This window comes from Astatotilapia calliptera, chromosome 3, assembly GCF_900246225.1.
Source record: "Astatotilapia calliptera chromosome 3, fAstCal1.2, whole genome shotgun sequence".
Classification (NCBI taxonomy): domain Eukaryota; kingdom Metazoa; phylum Chordata; class Actinopteri; order Cichliformes; family Cichlidae; genus Astatotilapia; species Astatotilapia calliptera.
The window spans coordinates 35,751,197-35,764,055 of record NC_039304.1 but is presented as its reverse complement, the minus strand read 5'-3'; the positions used below and the strand labels follow the sequence as shown (position 1 = coordinate 35,764,055).

At 42.1% G+C, this 12,859-nt stretch overlaps 1 protein-coding gene across 5 annotated transcripts in view; it reads left to right on the top strand.

The window, feature by feature from the left end:
* Positions 1–12,859, top strand: part of dnmbp (dynamin binding protein) — a 48,728-nt gene that overhangs the window by 13,168 nt on the left and 22,701 nt on the right. For 3 of the 5 annotated variants that reach the window (XM_026163116.1, XM_026163113.1, XM_026163114.1), the window contains exons 2-4: positions 4,184–4,338; positions 5,504–5,626; positions 7,881–10,052. In XM_026163116.1, coding sequence (XP_026018901.1) covers positions 4,194–4,338; positions 5,504–5,626; positions 7,881–10,052 — 2,440 coding nt within the window. In that variant the 5' untranslated portion in view covers positions 4,184–4,193. Of the gene's footprint in view, positions 1–4,183; positions 4,339–5,503; positions 5,627–5,817; positions 5,851–6,651; positions 6,690–7,880; positions 10,053–12,859 lie in introns of those variants that run through there. The other 2 variants (XM_026163117.1, XM_026163118.1) reach the window with 2 other exon arrangements.

Sequence of the window (12,859 nt, the reverse complement as noted above, 5' to 3'; positions counted from 1 at the left end):
GAAATGTGTCGACCTCCCAGAACTGTACAAAATTTCTTTCTTGTGTGCTTCATGCAACCTTTTTATCTGTAACAGAGCCAATAAACAAGATTGTAGTCATGCTCAAGCATCATTATAATATTCATTAATGTAGTAAATATTCACAGTGCTACTTGCGTGAAATATTTAGTACTGCGTTTAGCGACGGCACAACCATTTATATTTCTTATCAACAGCATTTCAGGAGTGGAATTTCTGTGTGATATACATAAAAGCTTATTTTTATGTGAACTGCTTCAAATTTCATTCAGACTGTGGTCAGTTGCTATATGCTTCTGCTGTACTGCTGGAAAACTTCTACCTGAAGGCAGCTTTTTTCATCTGCCAGGGCACGGTGGAAAAAGCGGCAGGGGCCGCTGACACACTGACGTACCCATAAATAAAACTAAGAAGCTTGTCTGGCTGGACGTGGATCTGAGGATTAACTTCAAAAAAGATCCAAGATCCCACTTACCCGTGGCAGGAAAGAGGTTTGGCTTTCTGGGTGTTGGTTGTTAGCTTTGCTGCGATGATGGACAAGACCAGGCTGGTTGAAGATTAAGAGACCGAGGAGTAAATATCACCTTTTTTCCTCCCAGTTGGAGATGCAATTTGAGCAGCATAATGTGACTTTGAATATCATTAACATAAACAAATACGACTTTTGCTGGTAAGATCGCCCATGTGTTTCACATTGGGTGATTTTTAAAAAAAAAAGAAATTACGGGAAATTTGCTCAATGTTTACAAAACACTTGTTTTATATTTCATGATTCATGATTTATCGTTAAGCAAACCAGGAGCAAACTGCTCACGAGTGCAAACACTTAAACTCTCACACCGTGAACGCATGCCAAACCATCAACCCATTTTATCTTGAGTTTTAATAGCAGACTGCTTTGTTTCAACTTCTGGTTTGGAGGTTTCAGCACAATCAGAATGGATTGGACACTTTGTACACCACAACTGTACGTAACAAACCAGCCAGAAGTGGCTGAGCTTTGTAAAACCCTGCTGGGTGTGGGTTCATAGTTTCACTTGTGTTTTGTAAAGCGCTTCAACGACTGAAGTTCGAAGTTTGAGTTGAGTTTGCATTGTTTTCATTTGTGACTAGCTTGACTACTCTTGTTCTGTGTCATTGAGAACTTTTTTTAAACCTCTCTTACCTTTAATGATTTAGTGTCATTTACTCTAGGAGGGAAATAAATTCTTATTTATTCATTTCTGACTCACCAGACACAAAATTCAGTCTGTATTTGTTTACAGGAACTGGTCTTATTTACTCCCAGCCTATCAGGCTGTGAGTGCGATAGATCAGTATCATTCATTGTTTCATGGAAACCATTCCTCAGAGGTGCGTGTCAGGGCATGTCTAATCCTTGTGATGTTGAAGATGCAGCTGCTGTTGTCCTGTCTTTTCAGGGGTTATGAGGCGATATATGCTGCTTAAGAAGTTAAGGAAACACTTAAATGATACAGCGGGTCTTGATGAAAGAAATATTTAAATCCTTACTGACGTTAATATTTTCTTTTACTCAAAAAGCAAGAAAAAATGAATATTTGTATAGACTGTATGAGTAATTTGATATTTAAATTGTTCATCGCTCTTTGTAAAGATATCTTTCAAGACAGGACTCTTCGTCTGAGCCAGCAGCAGTGACCAAGCAAACTAGAGAGTGATTAATGAGAGGGAGTGATGTTGGCGGTTACATACTCTAATTGTTTGACCACAATTAAATTCAGAAACACAAAAACTAAGTTCACTCATTTGCAGCACTGCTGAAACGTGATGCTGAATGTTGCGTGAATGCAGCTGTCATCTGTGGCCTCTGTTTGTGTGTACGCGTAGCTTTTTATACAGATGTGACACAGACAGAGAGCAGGGACTGCAGTGTTCACAGAAGCTCGATCTGTTCGTGTGATTTCAGTGGGAGAAACATTTCGTCACTCAACCAAATGACTAATGTAGTCTCAGCTGACTGCAATTTTCCCAAACCCCATAAACAGCACATTTGCATAATGGCTGACCCTAGCACCGCTGGCTAACAATGGGCCGAGCGGTCAGTTTCATGATCATTAATATGCAAATTGTCATGACCAACCAATGAGTACCATTCACATAGAGTTGGGGAATGGCTGCAGTCACAGCATTGGAAGATGGCCCCCTCCTCATTCAGAGATGGACTTTTCCTTTTCACGTGAATGGCCTCCTTGACTCCTTGCTCAAACCAGCGTTCCTCCCTGTCCAGGATGTGCACATCATCAACACTAAAGAGTGGCCACTGGCCTGTAGTTGTGAGTAGACTACGGAGTCCTGGATTGATGTTGTAACTCAGCCAGAGGTTGTGTGGTTCACCAGAAATGGCCTTTGAATGTATAGGTGTGTTGTTGTATGAGGTATGCCTGATTTTTGAGTCATCTGGGTTACTTCCTCATTCTCTTTAGAACTACTGTGGCCTGTTTACTGCACAAATAATAATAATGAGCACCGAACAACATAGTGTTCTTTATAAATGATTAAACGGCCCATTTGTTTTTCATTGCCTGCACCGTTTTAAGCCTCTGGTTGGACCTCTCCCTTTGGCTTGCATTAGTTGCAGCCTCTGCTTAGGTTTCATTGAGGTCTTTATGGCTGAGCGGTGTTGAGTTCACGATCTGCCACACAGAGAGCACCAGTTATGTTTGTTACGCAAAACAGTGTTGGTTAACCTTAACAGTGTAAGAGACAATAACCCGAACACGCCCATAGACGCGGTTGCTTAGGAAACCTCTGTTTTTTTAACAGCTGGTCATCTGCTCCTTTATTCCCCTCGTCGCCACATCCAGGATAATCTGGACCGCATCTCTCTCCAGAGACAGTGGCACAGAACTGGGATACGGTCTTGTCCCCCCCCTTTCAGAGACAGAGACCCCTTTCACTGTGACAAACTGCAGCCCTCTTCTCTCATTTCCAGTCTCCTTCAGCCTGTCTATCCCCACCTGTGGTTAGTCTGACTGTCTCCAGATAATGATACACAAGGCTTTGGATGTTTTGGGTATTTGCTCATTTTACTGATAATTGGAAAAAGTCTGCTACAGAATACAAATGTGAATATTGATGCTCTGTGACCTGAAGTACAATTCATTATATACCAGTTACAGAGAAGCTGTAAATGCATTCATCCATGCATTTAATTATCCAAACACTGTGTGTTGTGCTTTTTCAACCATAGGTTGAGACGATTAGACATAATTGCTGAATTGGTTAAATTTGACCCAGTTATTATACTGGTGTAGTATCCCCTTAGTATCAGCTGAACATCAATTAAATGCCTGTCTGAGTATTTTTGGTGTCCATCCCTTTAAGGCTTCAGTGAACCATGTCACAGAGACTAAATAACCTCAGACTGGTTTCTTAAACATGACAGCGCCACTAAATCTCAATCCAACGGAGCACCTTTAGAATTTGGTGAAACGAGATTACGATCATGGATGTGCAGATAACAAATCTGCAGCTACTGTGTGATGCTGTCATGTCAATATGGGAAAAAAATCTCAGAGGGATGTTTTGGAACCTTCGCAGTGATTTTGTTTCTTTCCCATTGAGGTTTCTGCTTGGTTATTTATTAGAGTATTATGATAATAATTATGTCAAAATCTTTAATCATTTGAGGCCTGATGAGTGAAGATTTATGTCGATGTGATGTAGAACATGTAAAATGCTAGGTTCACTGCATTATACCCAAAACAAAAACAGTAGCTTAAACTTATGACTCATATCCAGGTTTTCACTGGCTTCACTAGAAAATCTGTTTGCATATTTCTGTGATACACAGCGTCCAGTCGAAGGAAGGAGTGTGCCGTTTGAGCTGCTGTTGCTTTCCTTTGTAATGTTTATTTCCTCAGGAGAAGTCAAAGAAAGGGGAGAATAGAGGAGGAATGTCCTTCAGCCTTCCTAAATGGAGGCTCTCTTTTTCTTTTTCTCTTTCTTGTCTGTCTCCTTTCTATTGATGGCTTCTCACGCTCTCGCTTCCCCTTTCATTTGCTGTTATTTCACCAAGGCTAGCTCTCTCCCAGAGGCTGTAGATCTTTTTTTTTTTTTTTTTAAATGAATCACCCTTTTAATTGAAGTTGTACATGGACTAGTTTGAGAGTGACCTTTCAAATCTCTCTGTCTGCCTCTGCAGGTTATGAGTAATGGAAGCAGGATCTGTGGTGCGCGCTGTGTTTGAGTTTCTCCCCAGCGTCTCCGAGGAGCTACCACTATTTACTGGCGATGTCATCGAGGTGCTCAGTGTCGTGGATGAGTTCTGGTTGCTCGGCAACAAAGATGGCGTTACAGGTAAAGTGACCGTTTTCGTTATTACTGTTGAGGGACCTGCATGAATAAAGGTTTCCATAAAGATAAATAGAGACACCTACTAAGAGTTACTAAACATGGAAACAAGCTACATGGAATTTTAGTGACTTATTGCTATTTTGACATTCACACACTCATGCACATGATCCTCCTTTCTTCTGTTTGTAACTTAACACTTTCATGACTGATGAGGGTGAAACAGAGAGGTTTAAATTATTAACTAGTCTGGAAATAATCAAGTAGCAATGATTATTTGTGATCATCTGTTTTGACACATGCCTGAACTTTCCTGTGTGTCCAGCCAAACTGGGTATTACACAGTGTTTAACCTACAAGAGCACAACACAAATTCTGTGACTGGTTTGCAGCACAATACATCAGTGTGAGAATAGTGCAGATGAATGCACAGCTAGCGAGTTCCCTTTATCCTGCAGCTTCTGACCAGGAAACCTCCTCACCTTAATCAATTCGAGTTCCAGAAGTAAACCTGGATCTGAAGTGATCTGTGTTAATGTGTGAGAGAAGCCGAACAGTCAAACACCGCTGCTCATGCAGAGGGGAAGTCAACAATAGCTTGTTCAGCTGATCCTGAAAATGGGATTTGTTGATATTTTGTACACGTGTGCAAAATGCCAACAAAAAAAAGTGAGATGGGTGTTACAGCAAAGCTGCAGGGAACAGAGGTAGTGAAGATAGATGAGTTTAAATATGTGGGGTCAGCCATCCAGAGCAATGGAATGCACACACGAGAGGTGAAGGAGGTTGGAGTGGGTGGAGATGAGGCGCTCATGGGGTGCCAGAAGGATAGCAGCAAGAGTGAAAGGGAAGGTTTGGTAGTGAGATCTGGTGTGATGGTTTGGAGACGATGGCACTGACAAAAAGACCGGAGGCTGAGCTGATGATGTGAAGATTTTTCATTGGGGCGAGCGGGATGGAAAGGTAGGGACAGCTCAGGTTGAGTGGATTGGAGACAAAGTTGGAGAGGCAAGGCTGAGGTGGTTTGGACATTTGGGGGCACATGATCTGCTGTGGCAACCCCTAAAGAGAAGAATTATTCAGGAAGGTGTTGTCACTGCCTGACATTTCAGGCATTTGTAGGAGATGTCTTTAATGAATTTACCGATGATGTTCACATCTGTTCCTTCAGGTCAGTTCCCCAGCACCTTTGTGGAAGAGGTCACCATTCCCAGCACCAAGCCTGGAGACAGACTGTATGTGTGCATTAATGATTTCAGCTCAGCAGAGCCAGGAAATCTGTCCCTGAAGAGAGGTACGAACATACTGCATGCTCTCTCACACACAGCCGGTGCTGACTTGTAACATAATAGCAAAAGTGTGAATGACTGCTTTTGGTTTGTCGTCTGATACTTTAAAAAGGCGATTTTGAACTTGTTGTGACTTAACACACTTGTTGCAAACAGTGCTACATATAATACTAACAAATCATGTTTTCTCACTTAGCTTAACACTACTTGTTGATGTCGCAGTACTCAGGTAAACTGATTTTGTGTCAGAATGTTTAAGTTATCTCAAAATTTCAAGTTATTAAATCGAAATTTTGAGATTCCTACCATGAGATTTTGAATTTTGAAATTCAAAATCTGTTATCTGATTGACTGGTAGGTATGAACTCCATGTATACATTAAGGTTAAAGCTGTACTAAGGTGTAAAGGCATATTAAGTTGGTGGATTCTAATTTCAGTATATTAGACAGAAATGAATGGGGGAGTCTTACATTTCTCTACGGAGGTCATAGCTCTTGCGGATTAGCGACCTACCAGCCAATCAGATAACAGTATTCCTTGTTGCTGGGGTACATTTTTCCCCACCTTAATGTATATCAATATGTTACAAGCATTCATCCGTCAATGTAGTCCATCCATTTTGCACAAAGAATAAAGATATGAAACTCAATACAGCCTTTAGAGATTGTATCTCTATTCAGCTCATTGTGCTTTTCTGCATGTAAGCATGATCGGATCATTCTTATTCACAATGCTCAAAGATCAAGGCCCAGTGAAATATTACTAAATATGTCCAATTTTATTCATATAACATAAAACCAGCAGGTATTTTTTGATGGTAGCTGCTGTATGTACTTAAAGAAAAGAGATGGGCTTAAATGATAAAAACACAAAGCTGATTCCAGAACTGGCCACTAGATGTCCTCATTGGCAAAATTTAAACCAACGTCCCTAGATGATGATTTTTTTTGTTTTCTCTGCATGTTTCTGTTTCTCATTGTGGTGTTTTTTTCTTCTTTTTTTACGATTTGTCACTTGCAACACTCTCAGGCAGACAGCACAGATGTTTGCACAGATCTTTTATATTGGTAACACTTTTCATACTTTTAATGTTATTAGTGCTAGTAGTAGCAGTAGCCTTAGAAGTAGTTGAATTAAGTGACCTTTCACCCTGGGAGTTGCTATAGAACAGTAAAAACCCATGCGACTACACAAAAAAAATACCCTTTTTTCCATGTTCTGTTGTGTGATTGACTTAACATCTTACACTGTTCTTCATACTCTGACTTATTTGATCAGTTTTTATTTTCCTTGTTCTTTTTATATGATCAGTTCCTATTCAAATTCCTTATTTACTTAATTACTGTGTACTACTGAGAGATGGCAGTTTTGTTGTGTGTGAGTATTCATGTAATGACAAGAAAGATCTTCACGATTTTCAGAATTCAACTGATTTTAAACAACAGAATTTTTTTACTTCATGTAGCTGATCACTGCTGGTCGTGCTGAAGCATTTGAATCCAACTGTAGCAGATAATTAGTTAATAATTCACCCAGCTTTCTTTTATTATCCCTACATACTTATCATTGTGTTTGCCTTCGATTCTTATCATAGCCCATTATCAGCCGTAGTCACTTGTGCAGTGCAGTGTATGTTTGTATTGTCATAAATAGTAGAGGACACATAGGAAACAGTCATTACTGGCCATCCGAGAGTTGAAGCGTTCATTTCCAGTATGATTTCCACGGTCAGGATGGCTGTGTGCCAGTTTTGGTCCCAGACACAATGGGAGGTGGAGCTGCAGGTCTTTGGAATGTGACCTCCATGACTCCTCACCATCCAACCCACATTCCCATAATCCCGGATTCTCCAGTTCTATGTTAGGGACAGTGTAGACCCAAAACAGGTTATTAAAAATGCTACAATTAAGCAATTTACTTGAGCCAAGCAACTTGATTTCACACAAAAACATGAAAAAAAAAATCAATGTTCTGCAAAAAGTGAAGAAAAACAAGTAACTATATATCAATAAAATTGCTCTTAGTTTATGGCCGCACACAAGCAGGAGAGCTCTTGTTTAATTGGTTGAATAGTAAGAATATAGACAACATCTTTACTGTAGATTTATTTAGGGAACTAGCATGAGCTCTTGTGTGCTTAATGTGTATCTTATCAACAGTCATTTAAGTGACAGAACAGAAACTCTCTGTCCTTTAATAATCTTATTTTCATTAATATCCAGATTAAATTAAATCCTCTTTATTCTCTGTCTCTTCAGGTGATGTGGTAGTTGGGGAGGCAGGAGGGTCCGTGGACCTCGGAGAAATCTGGCAACGTGGCTGTAATGCCTGGGGTGCCCGTGGTCTCTTCCCGACATCATGTGTGAAGGAGCTGACCCTTTCGTGCCGTTCCCGGCAGCTGTCTGAGCGCTCAGCCCAGGCCCAGGCGTCAGAGCTCCCACCTTATGCTCTAGGTCAAGCCCGGGCCCTTATGAGCCTCCATGCGCAGCTCAGTGAGGAGCTGGACTTCCGTGAGGGGGACGTGATCATCATCACAGGCCTGCCTGAGCCGGGCTGGTTCCAGGGCGAACTTGATGGCCGCAGGGGAAACTTCCCAGAGGGGTTTGTGGAGCTATCAGGTCCCCTTCGGTCTCCTCAGGAACCTGTAGACTCCCAGTATTTGAACAAAGACCCTCAGCCATGCATCTACGAGGATGCCTTTGAGGCTGAAGAGGGCAATGAGGAGGCAGGAATGGAAGAAGAGGAGGAAACGTTGAGAGAGGAAGAAGAACAAAAAGTAGTAGAGGAAGAGCAGGAGGAAGAGGAGGGCGGAGTCTATGGAGTAGCACTGTATGAGTTTCGAGCCATGGAACCAGGCGAGTTGGACTTTGATGTGGGGGATCGAATCCGTATTGTCGGCACATTGGAAGATGGTTGGCTGGAGGGACAGGTGCGAGGGCAGCGGGGTATCTTTCCTCATCGCTTTGTCAAAATAGAGGGGCATGTTCAAAAAATTGCAGAAGAAACGGGTGTTGTTGAGCCAGAAGAAGAGAAGGAGGTCAGCAATACTGAACACACCTCTGATCCTTTATGTCCCAGTGATCCAGAGAAAGAGTGGAGCATGTATGAGGATCACACAGTGTGGGACCTGGACTATTTTGAGAGGGCTGAGGAGCACCGGTGGGCATGTGAAAACCAAAGTACTGTTGCTCAGACTGGTAACGCAGGGCAGACAGACTGTGGTCAAAGGGCTGACTCTCAGCCACGTAGACCTGCCCCCCCAGCACAAAGGGGGCCTCAGAGGCCGAAATCCACTCCAGAAAGGCCCAGGCTGCCACCACGGCCTAACTTTCCCCCACATAGCCATAGGCAGCACGTTGGCCCAGCTACTAGCAGAAATCTGCCTACCTCTACCAATGGTAACCATCAGCATCAACAACCCAGGTTAAGTCATAGCCTAACACTTCATAACACCCAACCTGGGTGGTCTAAAGACAGCAAATATTACCAGAGGCAGCAAAGAAAGAACGCCTCCATCAATAACAGAGGTCAGATATTAAACAGTGTGGAGGGCCAAAAGTATAAGAGGCTAACTCGCCATGCAAGTGCCAGCGATGCTGATATGATGAGCTCTGAGATCCGCCTGCGTAACCAACAGATGACACGTCGCTCTAATGGGCTACTGCCTTCATCCGTAACCTTAGAAACCTTGGCAAGTTCGACCAGTGACCTGGAGACGAAGCTGTCACAGCAGCTCTTTGAATTTGAGAAAAGCTTGAGCAATCAGCCCCATATCTCACGGCACTTTTCTATCGTGGACTACAAAGACGAAAGGGATATCATTCGAGGCTCCTCACACTCTCCTGTGTCCCACCTCCTGCAGTCTGACTCTCACTCTTTGGAAAGACGCAGAACCCTCCGCCCTCCGCCTCCTCGTCCCAGAGCCACGCGCCCACCAGCTCCAGCTGCGTACAAACCGACTCGCCCGGCTCCACGCCCTCCTCCCCGGTGCCCGAGACAGAATCGCACTACTCCTCCAACCGGCAACTCCCTCATCAACACACCCATCTTTTACACCCCTGACGAGCCGGCTGCAAACCTCCTCGACCAAACAACGGGAGGCCAGGTTGAGCAGGGCGACCCTGAAGCTGCCCAGGAACATGAGATCCAGTGTCAGCTTGAGGCAGAGCAAGAGCTGGAGAGAGATGGAGAGATGGAGCTAGAGACTCAGACACAGAGGGAGGAAGAGGAGGAGGAAAGGCAACAGCTGTTGCTACGGCTACAAGAAGTGGAACGCGACATGGAGGCTTACACACACACGGCGGAGGAACTCAGGGCAATGCTGGAGGAGGAGGAGCAGGATGAGACAGCCCGCGTCCAGGCCTTGGAGAATCTAGAGTTCTGCAATTACACGCTGGAGACGCTGGCCCTGGAGCAGCAGCAGCTACAAGGTAAGATGGTAAAACTGTCGGAGGATCAGGTTACATGGGATTGCAAGTTTTATTGGGCGAGACCGTAAACTAGGTATTCTCAGTAATGACGACATGATAGAAGTCATTGGAGTTGGAGGTGAGGGCTCGATTTTAAACTTGTAAATATCTCAAGGACAGATTAAAATAGAGCTATGGGAAGAGCTGCAACAGTAAGTCGAATAATTAATTAGGTGACAGTCAACAAGAATCTAATATGCAAATATTCTGATTATCGATTTATCAATTAAATATTCATCATCTGGAGACAGAAGTTTGGATATTTGTAACTATATAACAGTGCATGTTACAATTGTTCAACTGCTATTCCCAGCAAATGTATATTTATTTAGTCTGAATGTGATATTTTAACAGAAAGTTAGAGATGCTTCTTCAAAGTGCACATCGGCATCTCCATGTAGATGTTTTCCACAAGTTTGACGGTTTGCTTACAGGATGAGTTGCATACACACAGAAACAATGCAGAACAAATCAAATCTGAGGAAAGTCTTGTTTTTAGTTGATGTCATAGCTGCTCTTGTTGCCCGTGGGTTACTTCACGGGATAATCCTCATTCGCCAAAGACAAAATGTAATATAAAAAGAATTTTAAAATGAGACATTGGTATTTACTAGATTTCCTCTTTGACCTGTTGTCCAAATCTCTGAGACACACACTTGTTTTCATATCTTAGTGAGGACATCTAATTGATATAACGCTTAAGCCCAACCTTAACACTTAGCCTAAACCTAACTACAATCTAACTGTAACCCTCACACTAAAAGCACATATTGAGTCTCAAACTAGTGGGAACAGGCATTTTGTCCCCATAAGGGACCGTCGCTCCCCACAAGTGTAGTAGCATTCCAATCTTTGGTCCTCACAAAGATATCTAAACATGGTGCACACACACACACAGACAGACACACACACACAGACACAAGACAAATATAAACATTTTAAGCCAAACATCCCTATTTACTGTCTGCAGTCATCAACGGAAGGGGAACTGTATATTTAAATTAAGGATTATCATAACTGTCTGTCTGTCTGTGGTGTGTATGTACATGTCGGGGGGGGGGGGGTTGCTTTCCCTCCGTACAGTGCTAATGATAAAACTACAGCGAATGTGGCAGAACCACTGTGGAGCGCCTTTACAGTGAGGTTTTTATTGCTGTTCACAGTTTTTGTATCTCGTTTGCTGTCAGTGATTTCCTGCTTCAGCAGTAAATTATTTCCATAACTAAGTGTAAGAGTATCTTAAAAACGTAATTATTTGATTGGTAAATAACATGAAATTAAATGATCTTCGTCCAGAGTTGTAGATAAAATAAACCAGCAGTTGATAGATCACTGTCATTCAGAGCTATTGGGCTTTCATTGCTTGCTGCCGTCCGGGCGCACTGTGCTGTCTTTGGTAGCCCAACATTTTTTCACATAGATATGAATTGCATTCCTGCACATAGTGAAAGGGTTAGCAGTGCCACATAAGTGGCTTTCGTACTCACTCCAAGTTTCTCCCTCTGGACCTTTTCCCCTGTTTCCCCCCTCCATCGTCGCTTCCTTTCCAAGATGAGTAAAGATCCCGGGGGAACTGAATGGGATTTGGGGAATTTTGTAATAGCATAAAGTGGAGACGGAGCATGGCCCACTCTAGAGTGGGAACCAAAGTGTGGTTGTGGCGAGCTGTGACATGGCCCGTGGCACAGCTCTCCTCACTGTTTGGACTCAGAAAGCAACGGCACACAGAATGGCAGGTGAGACTGAATTCTATGGGGATGTAAGAGATGTGGTTATTAGATATTTACCAGTCTGTGTTGTATTGACTGAGTAATTTATTTTGGTTTGGACGTAAGCTGCACAACCAAAGTTACGGTCCCTGTGGGTTATAGCAGTATAGGAGTTGAAGGTTTAGTGCTACTCTGAAAATATTAAAAATATTCACTTATAACAAAATATTACGTTATAAAATATTTTTCCTATCATAGCTACCACTTCTCAAGTTTTATATGGCTATTAAGGTAAATCCTGCATCATTGTAATAAATGATTTTGAGGTATTTTCCCAGCAGATAATGTCTTTAAACTTCTATATGATAAGGAGTTATATTATGCCAATATTTATCTACATCAGATAATTATGTCTGATATTATTTATGCCCTGAAACCATCTAGCAATGGGCTAAAATGTCCCATTTTTAGCATTTATACCCTTATAACTCTTATGAAGCATTGTATGATTTTAATTTCATGACAGAAGAGTAATTTATATCCACAAAGCTTGATTTTATTATTTATATATATGATGCACTGTGCAAGTCTTGAGCCACCCCCTCATTTCTTTATCATTTGCTTCTGTTGAACCAGCCTTGATTTTTGCTAAAATGATTTGGAGCAATATTTCTCTAGGATCTTTGGAGGTCATTCAAATTTTTCCGTGGACATTGAAAATGAGGGAAAAGGCAGCCAATCTAGTCCTTGCACCTGACCATTTTCAGAGGATTTTATTGCAGATAAATCACTTCATAATGACCTAAAGATCATTCAAACATAAACAAGACACCTAAGGAACCAGTGTTTCTAGACATAAATTCGACCTTTAGGCACTTTGTACTAGCAGCCTGTTGCAAAAACACAGAATTTTCTTTAGTGGAATTTCGAGTCAAATTTATGTGTAGTTTTCACTTTATTGCGTCACTACACATCCAAGTGCTTTACACAGGGATAGGAAGAGGAACACAAAGAGACATTTATAACATCTAAAATATATATCCTTGCTTGTCAAGCATG